Source organism: Panthera tigris, chromosome C2 (assembly GCF_018350195.1).
Source record: "Panthera tigris isolate Pti1 chromosome C2, P.tigris_Pti1_mat1.1, whole genome shotgun sequence".
NCBI classification, from domain to species: Eukaryota; Metazoa; Chordata; class Mammalia; order Carnivora; family Felidae; genus Panthera; species Panthera tigris.
Window position 1 is genome coordinate 15,727,062 of NC_056668.1, and position 18,438 is coordinate 15,745,499.

Below are 18,438 nucleotides of genomic sequence, written 5' to 3' on the forward strand. Positions count from 1 at the left end.
ACACGTAGGGAAATTCTTGCTGTTGAGTCATGAATAGATACCTTTAGGAAACATGTAGTAAAATTTCAGGCTGAGACAGGCACAGATATTACAAGTATTTACTCAGTGTCTCCTCAATATATTACCAATGGTGTTCCAATATTTTGACCCTGTTAAATTATTTTCATTCTGGTAGAGCAAAGATATTTTGGAACTATATTTCCCTGCTCCCAATTATCTATAAGGGGCCATGACTGCTTGAATTCTGTAAATCTATGTAAACCTCTTCAGATGGGCAGTGACCAAAAACTAATTCCTGTGTTTAGACATTGGCAATGTACTCTTCATTCTCCCAGTCCATTAACCCTGGATTTATATAAATTTAGTGGACAATTCCTTCTTTATATTAGTATGTATAAGCCTTGGGGTTACTAAAGAAGAAGGTTCTACCAGGATAATAGGGACTTTCATCTTTGGTCAAATGTTAAAGCAGCTTCAGGATGAATAGGTGCATATAACATTAGAATGTTGAGATCTAGCAAAAAGCTTTGTTTTACAAATGAGGAAACGGACGTTCAGGGTGTATAGAGACTTCATGGACTCTGCACCACCTGGCAAGAAACTTGTGACCCTGCAACATGCTTCCCCTTGGCGTCTGCCCACCTGCCCAGTGACTAGTCTAGTCTTGGGTGTATCAGACTGGTCACCATTGGCATGTTGGGCCAGGCAATTCCTTGTAGCTGAGGGTGTCATCCTGTGCATGGCAGGATGTCTAGCAGCATCCCTGGCCACTATTCTCTAGACACCTCTAGCACCTGTTCATCCTAGTCATGACAATAACAACAACAAAATGGCTCTAGACCTTGCCATCTGTCCACCCAGGGGTAAGTCACCCCCCGTCCATAAAAACTGGTCTATCCTTGGCCATCCTGGTGTTTTAATCAACCATCCTCTTTTACGTTTTCTGGGAAAATACCTTAAGACACTAATGCATCATATTGAGTATTAGAATTCTGCATGACCTACGTGAGAATCTGCAGTCTTTCCAAGAGAAGGGGCTTCACTGCTGATTCTGCGCATACAAATATGACTAGGAACACATTCCGACTCAGGGTAGCCAGTCCCAACTAACGGTAGCATAAGGGAAGTTAAGAAAGGGACAAAATAAAGACTGACAGTTTGATTCATGTTTAATGAAAAAGAAGTTACATGAACAGAAATGGACATAAAACAAAGAGATCCATTTGGGGAACTATGGTGATAGGTGGAACAAGAGGTGAATCATTTTATTCTTGAAATTACTCATATATTCTTATTAGTTATCACTGATCCAAAACCTCTCTTTAAATCCAAAACAAAGTCATAGTCATAGTTTTACTCATGTTTTCATGGGAACTCACCAAAGCAACGTCCAAACAATACTTTTCCATTTCCCGCATGCCCCAGAACACACACAAGCAAAGGCAGAGATGTTTACCGTCAGGTAACATGGCGTGAAAAAAAATGCAGCCTTATCAACTTTTTATTACAACAGCAAGTTAGCACTGGCAGTGTGCTTTTGGCACAAACATGCTTTCTGCTAATATTTTCATGAGAAATCTTTTATGATATGCAACCATTTATTCTCAGTACAATCAATCATTGAGGGATTAAACCTAACTCTGGTGAACATAAAAATGTGTGCAGAAGTTTCTGACTTCAGGTTTGAGCATAGTTGAAATATTCGAGACATGAAATTTAAAAATACACAGGTATGAAACTACAGTGAGCATCTTACTAGTTTGTTTTCCTGGCTTAATTCTGTTCACAATTGTTAGCGGAGTCAGTTAATATTCTATTTTCATCTTTTTCTACCCTGACGTACACTCTGATCACATCTTTGTAAATAAGAAAAAAATGTATCTTTGGAAGTGAGTTATGATCTCGGAAAACATATACTGCCAATAGGCTTGCTTTAATTATCTTATTTAAAATATAATCTCCCTTCTCACAAACTTGATCTGGCAAGCATTAAATTCATTACAGATGTTTGCCACGTGGGTAATAGAAAGAAACAGTAGGTTTTACACACTATCCCTTTAAAATGAAAATCTTTTGGCCAGCACACAACAGTCACCAACCTTTTATGCTCACATTGAATAGTTTCAAGTTAGGATGAGCCCTGTCTCTTCTGATACTGTATTCTAAGTTTTTCCAGCTGTTCTACACATTGGGACTGAGCCAACTTCAATGTCCGGTTCTCCTCCATCAGTACCTCGAATTCCCGGGCCAGCTGAGCGGCGTCCACCTTCTCCTTTTCTGCCTGATCCAGCTTGGCAATGAGCTCCTTTCTGAAGACCCAGGGACAGGTGAGGGAAAAAGCACACAATTTAATGCAAACCAACTAAATTATGCAGTAACAGCATAATGGAAGCAGAATTTTGATTCTGCTTTTCTAAATTCACCACCTCTAGTTACTTCCAGCGACTTCCTTTTAGCTTTTCCAGCTTTGCAAGTTGTAGCCACTTTATTTTGTTCTAGCACCTCTACCAGACACATCCAAAATACTCAACATAGACCCAAAAAGCTCAATAAGTCCTTTGACAGTCAAAACAAGGTGATTTGTTTAAAGAGTACAAAAATGGTAAAAGTTACTATTAATTTAAGGGGAAAAAAACCCAGAAAGTCGGTTTATGAGTTAAAATGTTATCTATTGTCTTACAGATAGAACTGTAGTTTGTCCTTTACCTTGTCTTTGTCCTCCAAAATCAGTTACTATCTAACTTTGTTTTCTACTTGAGAGCTTAACAAATCCTTAACAGTCTCCTTTAAACTAAAGAATCCAACTTCTGCCTGCAAATATTATTTTCCATGCCTTTCTGGACTGCTGATATAGATAGGTATAGATATCCGCAGCCCTATTTAACAAAACATTATATCTACATTTCCTTCTGGCCTGACTCTAGAATTCAGAGAGCAGGCTAAGGTTATTGGAGGGATAAGGAGTGATAAAATCTTAAACAAATTCAGTTCTCAGTAATTACCTATCAATAATTCATTGATATAAATACACATAATAAGGAGCTAAAGGTTCCCAGTCTATGTTTGGATTTACTAAACATGACAACCCAACACAGGTCCACCCCCCTTATGTGGGTCAGTTAATCCTAAACTAGATCTAACAGAATTCTTTGCCTATAAGCGTGTGTCACATCTCTTTCTCTGTAGGCAAAAGTGCACAGAAACCTGGAAGACTCCTTTAACCAAGTGATCAACCTTGACATCACCAGTAAGGAGATAAATAGATATCACATGCACCGAGAAGGACACATCCTTTTTCTGGTATTCCTGCCAAAAATGCATACACTAGACAACCTCAAATTGAAGGCAATTCTACAAAATTGCTAGCATGTACTCTTCAAACCGCTAGCCTAACTGGTTCCACATTTAAAGAAACTAAAGAGATGACAACTAAGAGCAATGTGCAATTCTGGGCCGGAAAAAAAAAATTGCTGTGAAGGACATCATTCGGAAATTGATGCAATTCAAACGTGGATTATGAAATATCCCTGTATCAATGGTAAAATTCTTAATTTGTAATTACTGTACTGTGGTTAAGTGAGAGAATGTCCTCGTTCTTAGAACATACTGGGGCACCTGGGTGGCTCAGTCAGTTGAGCGTCTGACTTCAGCTCAGGTCATCATTTCATGCATCAGGAGTTTGAGGCCCGAAGGGGGCTCGGTGCTATCAGTGCAGAATCTGCTTTAGATCTTCTGTCCCCCTCTCTCTGCCCTTCCCCTGCTCACTCTTCTCTCAAAATAAATAAATAAATATTTTAATTTTTTTTTAAAAAGAAAATACTGAAATATTTAGAATAATGGGGTATGATTAGATGGGGGGGATAGAGAGATGATAGATAGATAGATAGATAGATAGATAGATAGATAGAGGTAGAGAGACAATAGGTAGACAGATAGATACCTCATCTCACTGAGAGAGGGAGAGAGAGAGAACCCTAGCAGTTAGTGTGCAGTGTTGGGGGAGAGAGACTAAAGCACAACTGGGGAAGTTTTTAATCATCAGTGAATCCAGGGGTGCCTGGGTGGCTTAGTTGGTTGAGCATCTGACTCCAGGTTCAAGTTCAGGTCATGACCTCACGGTTTATGAGTTTGAGCCCCACACTGGCTCACCGCTGTCAGACTGTCAATGCAGGGCCCGATTCGGATCCTCTATCCCCCTCTCTCTGCCCCTCCCCATCTTGTGCTCTCTCAAAGGCAAATAACAAATATTTAATGATAATACAAGAATAATAATAATCAGTGAATCCAAGAAAGGACATATGGGAGGTCTTTGCACCATTTTTGCAACTTTTCTGTAAGTCTGAAACTGTCAAAATAAACAGTTACTCCAGGAAAAGGACAAAACACAAATCAGAATGGAAGTTCTAGTATTTTCTTTCTTCCCCCAATGGACTGCTTCGTGCACCCGCTTTGATGACCACTGAGCAAAACCAGGCATTGGAAAGGAAGGGCCTAGAAGGGACAAAAGGAAGGTAAGCTGGAACACTGATATGTATATACACAAAGGTCCTCTGAGTTCTTGTTGATCTTTGAGTCTCCCATGGTATTTAGAATATAAAGGCTCCCAATAAATACTTGCTGAATGAATAACTGAGGAGTAAGATGCCTCAGAGACAAATCACATGCATTTTAAAGATGAGGAAAAAGAAATGCAAAGGGCTTAACTACATTGAAAAAATCCCACAACTAATAAGACTAAGCCAGAAATCAAACCTATCCTTATGATTAAATGCTTATGGCCCTTTGCCTCTAAGCATAGTTTAAGCAATACATGTCAATAATTAAATATTGGTAAAGCTCCTTAGGTAACTGTCCTAACGAAATTTATAGTAAAACTTAGAGAAGTAAAGAGGATGCATATCTCTCAAACCCCTACCCATCAGATCATCTATTCTCGTTCTTTTTTTCTTTTCAAATGAACTGTCTCACACAAGTAATTCAAATGGAAGTAGAGTTTTGCTCTCAAATCCTGGTCCGGGAACTGGCAGTACAAGGTATAACAATGGCTGCCATCCTGGTTCCATATCTGACCTCATTTAAAACTCCTGAAGACCTCTGTTATTCATTCTGACTGGTAGAAAAGATAAATTAGAAAATCACAGACTTTACAACTAAAAGGAATGATCATGATTGTCTAGTCCATTTTTCTTGCATTGGAGAAAGTCAATGATAATTTCTTCCTTAGTGGAATCAGGAGGACTCAACTGATAGGTTTTTAAATTAGTTTGATGTATCTGATAAGCAACTATACATATATTCAATGAATACTATCAAAATGTCTGCTGTCTCCTGTCCAAGACCTATTTACATAGACGTGTTTATGTTCATCCAATAGCAATTCATAATTAAACCTGGTACATTAAGCTATGGAGACAATCTTGTAAATAGATGATCTGAGGAACAAATCAATATCTATAATTGGCTAGAATGTGGTCTTGCCTTTGATTTTGGGTTGATCACTTCTATCATTCCCTTCAGTGTAATGTGATATGGGGGTAGAAGACCATCATTACAGGAATCCTATTGCTGAAGTCAAGAGTCTGTAATACTGTTTCCAACATAATGTACTTCAACAGTAAAAAGGCCATAACCTTGGGTCCATCATAGACTATCTGCCACTCCCATCATAAGCCATATGCCTGGAAAAGGTTTTATTTGCTACAACAAATAGGGTAAGGGAGAGTCCAAGTGAAGAGAACTTTGAAACTTTGTAGAAACTAACTCCAAAATTAAGTAGATTCTTTATGTTGCAGGAGTTTAGAACATGAATTCATCATTAGGACAAACATTTCTCTAATTTGGGAAAGACCACTACCATGGTTTTTTAGATGTTCAGCATTAACTAAGACTTTCATTTGGAAACGACAAAATCCTAGACAGTTCAGACATAAAGAGCTAAAGAGTTTTGGGTAATAATATTATAAAATACTGGGGAGAATTTATTTTAAATAGTGATTTCGACCGCACTGTTGGTGGTTCTTAAAAGATCTGTGTTCTAGTACAATGACACACAGGAGAGAACAAGTAGATGCCTCAAGATGGTAAGAAGTATGTGAAAGTCTACCTTCATTTTATGCAGGTGGGGTAATAATAAATGGTATTGAAATGGAACTGCAAAGTGCAGTCTAGACTGTGGCACTGAAGCCCTACAAATGAATAATGCATAAGGAATAAATGCATTATATCATTTGGGAGCCAAAGGACAACACTTCCTTGCAGGAAGAATTGAGATTTGCTCTAGAATTTCTCTTGGCACAATTGATCTTTTGGGCTAGACAACTCTTTGCTATTGGTGGCTGCCCTATATCCACTCACATTGTAGAAGGGTCAGCAGCACCCTTGGCCTCTATTCACTAAATGCCAGTAGCATTTTCCCCCAACCCGTCATTATAACCAAAAATGTCTCTAGGTATTGTCAATATCTTGGGGGTTTGGGGCTGAGGAGTTGGCCCAGTTAAGAACCACTTATTCCAAAGGAAATGGAGATTTCCACTATCAATCATCCCACCAAGAGTTAATCGTGGAATAGGAATAGATGAAAGGCAAAATGTTTCCTCACTCTGCTCCCCCAAAGATTGGACCCTCTTTCCTTAGCCAGGGAGACCTACTTAAAGGCACTCTCACTGAGGAGTGGTAAATATTCTGTCCCTTTCAACATGGTTCCAGGCAAAGATTAGATGGAGAGATGTTGAGGAATGAGATTCCAGTTAGAAGACTGAACAGCATGTAATTAGGTGGCATAAAAGACCCAAATCATTATGACTGGGGCATTAACAGAAAGTGTGATCTCAAAGCCTGATGAAGTTTGGAACATGGGGATTTCACACAAAGCTAAATCCTAAAGTGAAAAACTCCCTCGGCTATACCTCTGGAGAAAAGTCAAGAGCCAAGACAGTTCTTTGGTTCCTCCACTCATCCGTTCAAGTATTTATTGAAATCCTATTGCAAACCAGGCGCTAACCTCGATTCTTGCTAACCAAGTTGGTCTTAGGAAGCATATCTCCACTATTAGAAATTGAGCGCAAGTCCTATCCTTTATACAGAGGCATCATACCCACATCAGGATGTCTTAGTGAGGACGATAGGACTCCCCCATTACTGCCAACATTGCAGACATATGGAGAAATATCTCCATTTACTATTTCTTTATGACAGCAGAAACCTCATTTCTGGGAGCTGTGTAAATGTCTTTTTTTTATGGTTTTTAATGTTTATTTATTTTTGAGAGAGAGAAAGAGAGAGAGAGAGAGAGAGACAAAGAGAGACTGAGTGTAAACTGGGGAAGGGGCAGAGAGAGGGAGACACAGAATCCAGAGCAGGCTCCAGGCTCTGAGCTGTCAGCACAGAGCCTGACATGGGGCTCAAACTCATGAGCCGTGAGATCGTGCCCTGAGCGAAGTCGGACACTCAACCTACTGAGCCACCAAGGTGCCCCTGTGTAAATGTCTTTTAATAATTTTTTTAACTGCTTGGAATATAGGGGCGACTGGGTGGCTCAGTCAGCTAAGCGTTTGACTCTTGATTCTGGCTTAGGTCATGATTTCACGGTCATGCGATCAAGTCCCACATTGGGATCTGCACTGCTTTCTTGGATTCTCTCTCTCTCTCTCTCTCTCTCTCTCTCTCTCTCTCTCTCTCTCTCTTTCTCTGCCCTTTCCCTGGTTGTGCTCGCTCTCACTCTCTCTATTTCTCTCTCCCCCAAAGTAAATGAACATTTTTTAAATAAAAATAAGTGCTAAAAATAGGGGCGCCTGGATGGCTCAGTCGGTTGAGCTTCCAACTTCAGCTCAGATCATGATCTCACGGTCTGTGAGTTCGAGCCCCACGTCGGACTCTGTGCTCAGAGCGCGGAGCCTGCTTCAGATTCTGTGTCTCCCTCTCTCTCTGCCCCTCCCCCATTCATGCTCTGTCTCTCTCTGTCTCAAAAATAAACATTAAAAAAAATTTTTTAAATAAGTGCTAAAAATAAAATACATATAAATATATATAATACATATAAAACAAATATAAAAGTGAGGTTTTCAATGTTTTCTAGCGTGATGCCCTTTTGCAAGGAAAATCTTAGTCTGAAGTGAAGAAAATAAAACAGAGCTAATGGGACCGTCTCTCGTTAGCCGTTGGACAGTCCCCTGCCTGATACTGGCTCCATCCCCAATCTTTGAAAGGGTCCCCAGAATACAACTTAAAAATCTCTGCCATCAGGAATGTCCTAAAGAAATAAATGTTTCTGGTTAAACATAAAAAGCTATTGTTATTGGAAAATTCGGGACAAATTAAATGCCACGACTGAAAACAAATCAGAACAGGGCTATTTTTAGACTATGCTATTACAAATTACATATGCTCCCTTTCCCCCAATTCCAATATTATCCCCTCAATGAGATGTTGCTTCTTCAATCATCATTTTATGTCTTTTCAAAAGATATGAAAATATAGGTCTGCTATTTTTGTGTTACCCCCATATGAAAATCCCTTTCTAATGTTTTACCTGAACTCACGAACTTCTATAACATTTTTTCAATTCCATAATAAAAAGAGAAATAATCCAACTAAAACATGGGCTAGGATCTGAATGTACATTTCTCCGAGAAGACATAAAAATTGCAAAAAGCACATGAAAAGATGCTCAACATCTCTAGCTGTCGGGGGACTATAAATCAAAACAACAACGAGACCACATTTTGCACTAGCATGAAGTGTTGGCAAAGATAAGGAGAAATCAGAACCTTTGGACATTTCTGGTGGGACTATGAAGGGGTACAGCCACTTTAGAAAAAGCCTGGCAATTCCTCCAAAGGTTACACGTTGATTTACCACATGACCTGACAGTTCCACTCCAAGGCACATACCCAAGTGAACCGAAAGCATACATCCACCCAAAAATTTAACACAAATGTTCATAACAACCAAAAGTGCAAACAACCCAAATGTCCATCAACTGGTGAACGGGTAAAGTATGGATTCTCCATGCAATGGAATATTATTCAACAAGAGAAAGGAATACATGCTACAATGTGGATGAACCTTGAAAATATCCTGTCAGGTGAAAGAAGCCAGCCACAAAAGACCACAGACCATATTGTTCCTTTTAGATGACGTATCCAGAATTGGCAAATGCATAGAGAGAAAGTAGATGAGTGGAGGCCAGTGGCTGTTGGGGGCGGGGGGAGGGAGGGAAGCGGGAGCTACGAGGTTTCCTGGGTGATGAAAATGTCCTAAAACTGTAATGATGGCTGCACAACTCTGTGAGTGTACTGAAAACCATGGAGTTATTTTTTCTTAATTATGTGACATTTTTCATCCTGACTTTTCTAAGAATCTATCTCTCTTTCTGACATTCTAAGTCAATCTTTTAAACACCACAGCACCTGGCACAATGTTTCATATACACAGAAGACAAATGGTTTCTCCTTTGAACAAGATAAAATACCCTATCTGGAGCAAAGCAACCTTTACTAATTGTGAATCTCATTTTTAGATCTAATTGTAGCTTAATCATGTACTTTAACTTGCTGTCAAAATATGGGTGATAAATTTCAGAAGGCATCCAATGTCCACCTCTCACTTCTTTCCATTACGTCCACAAAAAACTGCATGTGTTATATTTTAAGAGTTTATACTATTTGTTGAGAAAATCATGTATACGTTTCATTTTACTATATATGCAATTCTGTAAGATTATTCACACTCAAAAGGCCTAGAAAGAGGCAAGAAATAACAGTAGGAGTCCTGGAAAGATATCAGAATTCTCGGTAAGTTTTTAAGGCTTTCAATAAAATTGTCATTTTTTTTTCAATTGAGAAAAAAAAATCCAATAAAAGTAAGAACAAGCTTTTCATACATCACATAAGCCAGAAGTGATTCTTTAAATTAAATTCACTGCGTGCTGAGTTTATAGTCCTAGAAAATGTTGGACTCTCTTTATCTAATAGACATGATTTAAAATAATAATTATAATCAACTCTTCGCTCCCCTCTGCGGTCTCCCAAGCTTGATCCAGGGTGACCCCCTCTGGAGATGAGAGAGAAGTTCAGCTTAACCTGTGCCCGTCTGACTCTACTAAAGAAAAACTTTCCTTTAAATACCTGAGTTAACATCTCTCTCTGTGTCTAGCTTACGCTAGCCAATCACCGGAGACCAACATAATCGCCCACACTGTATGAAATGATGGGAAAGAAATTCTTATCCAAATCACCAAAAAACAGAGAGCTAGTTACGTGGGTCAGATCCATTTGGCTTTATTTATCTTGCTTAAACACTGTTCTGGAAAATAGTTGTTGTGTAATGAATTTCCATTTCAGTATAGTGTTAATGGAAACAATGATCACCAATAACCCTTGGAGGACCAGGATCATTTATTTATAAATATAAGATATAACCATACTTCCTATTTTAGTTTATCTTAGCAATTCCTTAATGCTGATATTGACTCTTTATTTTAAATATGGACCATATAAATTACAAATGACACATTTGTTACACTGTTTGTATACACAAAGGGTATTACTATATCCTACAATCAATCACTCAAAATCACCCTCACTCATGTTTGACCCTATGCGCAAGTCCCTGTTCGGTGATGGGGACACAAAGAGATATTCAAAGGTATTCACATTTGTAGGTAACTATGCACAGTCAGAAAGTCTGTGAAGTTAAAAGGATAACTATTGATAGGACATGAAGGACATGAAGTTAAAAGGATAACTATTGATAACCCCAGCCTACAAACGTGCAAAAAGAGTCATTCCAGTGTATTTTCTTTCACCCAGGAAAAGAGATGAATCCCATGGAGTGTTTGGGCAGGGATATTAGCTAAGCTCTCCTCGAGGGTAGCATCTGAGGAAGGAGTAAGTGCTCCAGACCTAGAGGCTGCTGTGAACAAGGTCACAGAGGCAGGAAGAAGCAAAGAGGTCAATGGAGCTGAAGACAATGATGAGAAAGAACATTCTGCTGGGGTGTAAAGCCATAGGGGGCTAGAGCTTGCAAACCAGGCCAAGAACTCCGTGTCCTTTTCCAACAACAGGAAATCATAGGCAGGGAAACCAGGTATAACATTACATTGACCAAGATGTGAAGCAGCAAGTCCTGACCCCAAACAGCACAAGAAGGAATGGAGAAAAAGGAATTTGAGAGACTTTATTTAAAAAGAAAGGAAAAAAGATAACAAAAGAATTTGTCCTTTACCATGCATCTAGCCAATTATTTAGGAAGAAAGTGGGGGCTGGGGAGGGAGGGAGATAATATCCTAGCTTCAAGACAAGTCCAAAGTTCAAATAGGCTTAGGGAAAAAATAAGATGAGTTAATGCAGAAACAGCAGGGATATGTTTCAACAAAAGACCAGATGAGTCACTCTTACATCATTATCCTATCATATTTTTTAACAAAACATACAAAAAATATAAACTCACAGAACATATAATTTAGTGGGTAAGTTTTGCATTGCCAAAAAAAACCACACATGGGTTAATTAAAATAAGCCAAGTCCTCCATTACCTTCAATCTGAAGAGTTTACAAATAAATACAGAATTACCTGGCTTTTTTCTGCCTCAACAGCATAGTTCATGTGCGCACACACACACACACACGCACACACAGACACACACAGACACATTTATAGGTTATTGATTATACAAATTCTCCTTTAATTTCACTATAGGCCACATTATTAGTAAACTTCTTCAGCTTCTTTAAGAAACTTTTTTTAGGACTCAGACTGTATGCAAATGTGCAATCTGAGCCTTCCAACCACCTTCCTCTGAAAACTCTCAGACCAAAAAGAAAGTCTCAGATATATGAGAAGAAGTTACGTTTTTCTGATCTCCTCTTAAACATACTTTAATCCCCCGGGGCACCTGGGTGGCTCAGTCGTTAAGCGTCCGACTTCGGCTCAGGCCATGATCTCACAGTTCATGGGTTCAAGCCCCACGTCGGGCTCTATGCTGACAGCTCAGAGCCTGGAGCCTGTTTCAGATTCTGTGTCTCCCTCTCTCTCTGTCCCTCCCCTGTTCACGCTCTGTCTCTGTCTCAAGAATAAATAGACATTAGAGGCGCCTGGGTGGCTCAGTCGGTTAAGCATCTGACTTCAGCTCAGGTCATGATCTCACAGTTCGTGAGTTTGAGCCCCGCATCGGGCTCTGTGCTGACAGCTTAGAGCCTGGAGCCTGCATCGAATTCTGTGTCTCCCTCTCTCTCTGTTCCTCCCCCTCTCATGCTGTCTCTCTCTCTCCTTCAAAAATAAATAAAAACATTTAAAAAATTTAAAAAAAGAATAAATAGACATTAAAAAAATTTTTTTAAACATATTTTAACCCCCTTTGGCCATAAGTCCAGGTATGATTTTACATTTGAGGCACAACACAGCAAGGCAGTAAGGAAAGGTTTGTTATCCGAGGTCTTACAGTAAGTGCAAAGTCTGACCCCATAACCCATACTCCTCCCCACCATGTTGTACTGTCCAACCACGATCTAGGGGGTGGAGGGGGGTCTTCAAAGAGTCCCAAGAATTTTATAAATTTCTCAAAACATATTTCACTCACTTTGATTTAAAAACTAAGTAATAAATATATATCACGTATCAGTAAGAGGAAGAGGGGGAAAAGTAGGAAGTTAAAGAATCAAAATACGTTCTGATTATGTGTCACTCACTCAACAAAAATGGATTCAGCATTTACATCCCATGTACTGTGTCCAGCTTTAGAAATATGGTGGTGAGTAACACCTGACTTGCCCTGCTTTCAGGGGTTCAAAGCACTTAGTAGTTTACCACTTAGTAGGAGACACAACTATTAACCAAAAGATCCCACTAATAAATGTGTAAGTGCAAACTACCCAGTGCTAGGAAGGAAAAGTGTCTGGTGCTTTGAAAGTATGAAGGAATGGGGGTCACTGGGGTAGACACTGGCAGAATCGAGTGCAATTAAAAAGGATGATAATTCTGAAAGGAAAAGCTTAGTGTGACTAAAATTAGAATGCTTTAATTAATTTAATTAATAGATACCCAAAGTTCCCTACAGTAGAACTGGAATGGTAATGGAGCTATCAAAATAAAAAAAACTTCCTCGGGCTATTGGACTGTAAAATGTTAATACATTTACATTATTCCAAAGATCTGTCACAGTGGCTTCTTTACTTGACGTGGGAACGCCACCATGTAACCATTCATTAAAACTCACTCGAAGCCAAAGTGCTCTGGGGGCTTTGGGCACATCCACAGGGCACATAGTGTGCATCTGGGTGCTGTTTGGGCATTTTTACCTTCCTGATCTAAAAATGATTATCAAAAAATTGGGTTTGGGTAGGAAGTCCTCCTGTTATTCGTCTCAGTACTCCGTAGAGTAAAGCTTTTAATCCTCAGCAGTTTCATTTGCATTCTTTCTATAGTCAAACATGATAAAAACATGGAAGTTGCCCAGTAACCTCTGAACCACAGAATGTCACTTGCCCACACCCCTCCCTCTCACCCTCAAGTTCAGCCCATTCCATGCCCACCTCCCCCAGTCCATGACCAGGAGACATCACTCAGAGGTAAGAGGGTTCAGGGGAACAGTACTTACTTCCTTTCCTCAAGCAGAGCGATTTCCTTTTTGACCTCATTGTATTCTTCTGCTATTTGACAGTGCTGTTTGAACACCTGCATGGATTCCACGGAGTCATGACAAGGCGGCAGAGGCTTCACAAACAACAACAAGAAGAAATCAGTCCATTTCTTTGTATCGGAATACATTATAAATGATTTTGCTCTACTGATGTTCTTTAGAGAGAGATTTTTTACAGGACAATAGTATTGGCAGTCAACATTGGACAGGGTCTGGCTGATTCTGCTTGACTGAAAATAGGGAGGTGGGCTGATATTCTCCACATTCATCTTCCAGTGTCATTGTGGGGCATTCTCAGGCCTGAGCCAGAACCGGAAGGCTCATGACATATCTATTACTTGCCATGCATTGGAGTAAAATTAGATCTTCTAATAATTCTGCACTTCTCCCCGGAAATCTCAAACTCTGCTTTCGAGAAGGGCAGTGGTGGGGAAATAGTTCAGTTGTCTGCTTTAATTACCCCTTACTTTCTGTTCCTGCAGCCCAGAGGCATAATCTCATCCTGTAGTGTGGAGTAACCCTACAAGAAAGGCTCTCTTTTGAGAGATGCATCCAAACTGAAGAAATGATGCTGGGCTGGAAATAAAGCTTACAAGGATTAACAAATCCCATGAAAGACCAAACTCCAAGTAAAATAATGCTTATAACATGTGAGGTCAAAGACAGCAGGGATTTATGTCTTTGTTTTTCTCCCATCTACAAGGAAAACAAAGACGAACAGGGCAAGCCTGTAGACCCATCACGTGTTGAAAATCCTACTTCTTTCTAGAAATTATTTTTTAAAGAACTGACTTTCCCTGGGTTTATAATTCTAATTTCTAGTTAGCAATACATTATTAAAAACATTACTTTAAGGAACAGTAGCTAATAGACTTTTAAAGAGTTTTTTAATCACCCTTTTCAATTATTTATAGAAAATGGTATATAAAATCTGAGAAATACAACTTTACTGTTAAATGGGCTCTTCAGTCTAATCCCTTTCTCACAACAGTGTATATATGTAAGTATGTGCCTGACTAGGTCATATTTTCACTAATTTTACACTAGGAAATTGGGAAGTAATGCATTTCTTCCTTCTTGCTCCTCTCGTTATACTAAAGACAAAGATTTCTTTGGGTGTTCTATTTAGCAACCCCATCCAGGATGTAATAAAAATTCTATAAAGTTCTATAAAATCCTATAAAGTTTGACAGATAAATAAGATGATCCCTATTTATTCTGAGGCCTCTGAGTAGAGATTTTCTAAAGGAAATAAAATTCAAAATAGATTTGCATGAAATTTACCTTCACGTGGATCATCTCCTATGTCCAAATTCATGGAAAATGTAATAATAACTACATTATATAGCATTTCTCCCTACTGCCCCATAAACACATTCGTAGCATAAACTCAGTCTGTTGGAACCATTACCTCTTTATTTATGATAATAAATTGAAAAGTAATGCCCTGTAGTATTACCGTATAATGCACCCCGTGAGGCAAAGCTCTTGCCAAAGGAATTCAGAACTCCTGGCTCCTCTGGGCCTATGTCCTAGACATCACCACCCCCTCATCAATTTTCACCTGTTACCCTGGCAAATTACCAAGTATAACAGTAAGGAGAATGAAAACAATTTACTCCGGACACCTTAGCCAAGTCGCTATTAAATCATCTGTGCCCTGTGTCCTTCCTGAAAGGCCCTAAGACTCTACGCATCCCATTTCCTGTCCTTACGAACATCACGTAAGCTATATTCAGTCCATGCCAAAACTTGCCACCACTTCGAGGTCCCTGAGCCACAAATTCAGCATAGTTAACCTATGTGACAGCCAAAAGATTCTAGGACTCTGTGCAAAGACTTTATGTCTTAAGAGGAAATAAATGAGAGTAGCCATGTAGAGGGAGAAATATCCCCTGATGCCGTCATCAAAAAGCGAAACTGAAAGTTACATTCACAATTTTCTTAAGAACAGAGGGGTCTCTTTCCCCCTTAGCTTGCTCCCCTGCAATGCTTTTTTATTAAGTGGGAAGTTTCTTCCTCTGCTCTTTTTTTTACTGGCACTTCTTAATTGTGGGAAATTTGAAAATATTATGTAGAGGTAGCAAGATCATGCTGCTAAGGGTATATGAGGATAGGGAGTATTTCCGGATATATTCAGTACCCTCACGTGCTCTTAGCAGGGTGATCAGCCTACTTACACATAACGCTATTTTCAAGGTTTCTCACAATTAAAAAAGGACAAGCCAAAAATACTTAGTGTTCAGCATCTCAGGGTGTAAAAGGATGCCAGGTGCTACTCCAGCCTCTAGCTCCTGCGAGCTCTGTCTTCATCCAACCGGCATATAACTGGGCTCCACTTCAAGCCCTCACAATCTGCATGAACGCATTAAGGAGCAATATAGTTTTGTTTGTTTAAAGCAAGGAGGGAAGTTATATTGCATAACCCACTACAACATCGTAAAATCATTCCATTAGTCGCCAGGGGCTGGGGGGAGGGGGAAATGAGGCATTGTTTAATGGGTATAGAGTTTCAGTTTTGCAAGAGGAAAAAGTTCTGGAGATCAGTTGCACAACAATGCGAATATACTTAATGTTATTGAACTGTACACTTCCAAATTATCAAGATGGAAAAATTTATGTTGTGTGTTTTTACCAAAATTTTTTAAAAACTTAGTGCAAAAAAAAAAATTGTCATTAGATCTTTCCACTGTTCCTCCCTCATCTTCTAAGAACTCCTATGAAGACTCACTATCTGAAGTTCACTTCATTTGCACCCAAACACTCTTTCTTTCCCAAATTTCTCTCCAGTGAACTTAAAATTTCTCACCCCTTTACATCCAGAACCATTCACCACAAACCCTAAACATCACTAGACAAATCAACGCCTCCCCCCACCCCAAAAAAAACCAGGCAGCAGGACCTATTGTCTTTAAAAGGCATTTGACAGTTATCCCAGGCAAAGAAACTAAGCAAAGAATTTTGAAATACGTATGGTTCTCATTCCAGCAGGAATTCTGGTGAATGAAGAATTTTAAGATATTTAGGTTTATACCCCCCCCAAAAAAAGTAAAACTATAGGTAATGAGATGTTGTTCTGTACAACACAGAACACTGTCATTGCCTTATGATATAACGTCTCTCTCTCTCTCTCTCTCTCTCTCTCTCTCTCTCTGTGTGTGTGTGTGTGTGTGTGTGTGTGTGTGTAGCATGATAAGGTCTTCACTGAGAGTGACTCTCTCTTACCTTCTTATAACCCCTCAAAATAAGAGATAATCTATGACCAACAGTATCCATTGAAGAAAATGAAAGTGTTTGTCTGAGGAAACATTTCTAAAATTCAAGCACAATAATCTGGTTTCCAGTGTAAAAATGGAGCTATCCTAAGGCTTTTATCATGTGACATTTAAAACATTGACATTCATGACTTAATCAGCCATACCTGGGTTTAAGATAGGGTTTAACACATGTTCACATTGAAAACCAAACAATATTGTAAAAGAATACTGGTGGTAACCAGGTGAGAAAAAATCTATCTGCTTCTTGGAATAAAAATTAACACATATTTTCATTGCTTAATTTTGACTGTTCTCCTCCAAGAGGTTTTTGTAGTCCTCGCTCTGTGCTGGGAACAGGCGAGCAATAAATAAACGCTTCGTGTTGACAGTGAATTTCTTTTCACATCCAGAGAAAAAATTTTCCTTATTTTCTCCATAATTATGCTACATTCTGGATACATTTGTCCTACCCTCTTGCCTGAAGAATGAAATATTGCATTCCAAAGACAAGGAGTCCAAAGATACTTGATTTGAAAGTGAAAAGGTCAAGGTATTCTTCCTGGACCAGAGAACAAATTCTGTGGGATCACAGAAACAACTCTTCAGACTCACTCAATGCCGTGGTACTAGTTTTCTCACAATGCAGCCAGTTCTAAGAAGGTTAAATTAAGATAGTCCCAACAGCGACTCAAGCCAACTTTGAAACACATTTTTCCAAGACCCAGATGGAGGTTTGGATGAGGTCAGAGCCCGGGAGCGGGACTTCCTTCTCACCTCCTTTCCTCCAGCTCAGCCCCATCTGCTGCCTGAGGATGAAGCTTGTAAGGGCTTTAAATTACACGGCAATGTGACTGAGCCACTACTCTCCCTGGTCTCCACCCCAATCATCAGGACAGATTTAACAAGATGAAGTAAGAGAGAAACCACAGGCTCCTGTTCCAAGAATGCCGGCTTGAGCCACACCATCCCATCTCTGCTCTCTGCCCGGGTTTAGATCTCCTCCTGAAATGGACTCCGTCTTCTGGAAAGCACCCCGTGGGACAGGACCCAGCCAAGCATCTCTCCGCAAGGGGGCAAAGCCAACTTAAGTGCTTCCGTTTTCTACTTGGCTTCTTCAAATACTACTGGCCCCATCCACTTCAAGAGATGTAAGAATTTAATTTTCCTCTCCCAGCTTCCCACACAGAGGATATATTTAGGAAGCTAAATATTCTACAGTTGCTGAGCAGATTTTTTATTTATTCCTTGAATCTCAGTGTTATCTTTATTGGGGGAGGGGCAGGGGGGAGGTATCTGGTTCAAATTTACGTTGCATTTTAATGTCCCAAAATTAACATATAATTTGTTAAAACCAAATGGAAAAACATAGGACTAATTGCAATATTGGAAAACTCTGTTATATTAGAATTTAAAATATTTTTAAAATTTTTTTCTTAATTTATTTTTGAGGGACAGAGCGAGTGTGTGCAAGGAGGAAAGGAGCAGAGAGAGAGGGAGACACAGAATCCCAAGCAGGCTCCAGGCTCTGAGCCGTCAGCACAGAGC

The 18,438-nt window shown here is 39.5% G+C and overlaps 1 protein-coding gene across 1 annotated transcript in view; it reads right to left on the reverse strand.

The window, feature by feature from the left end:
- Positions 1–1,158: 1,158 nt before the first annotated feature.
- The window catches only part of MAP3K7CL (MAP3K7 C-terminal like), a 38,055-nt gene continuing 20,775 nt past the window's right edge, over positions 1,159–18,438 (reverse strand). Inside the window, exons 5-6 of the mRNA XM_007075045.3 lie at positions 13,595–13,710; positions 1,159–2,309 (exon numbers count right to left, since the gene is read on the reverse strand). Coding sequence (XP_007075107.1) covers positions 2,129–2,309; positions 13,595–13,710 — 297 coding nt within the window. The 3' untranslated portion in view covers positions 1,159–2,128. The remainder of the gene's footprint in view (positions 2,310–13,594; positions 13,711–18,438) is intronic.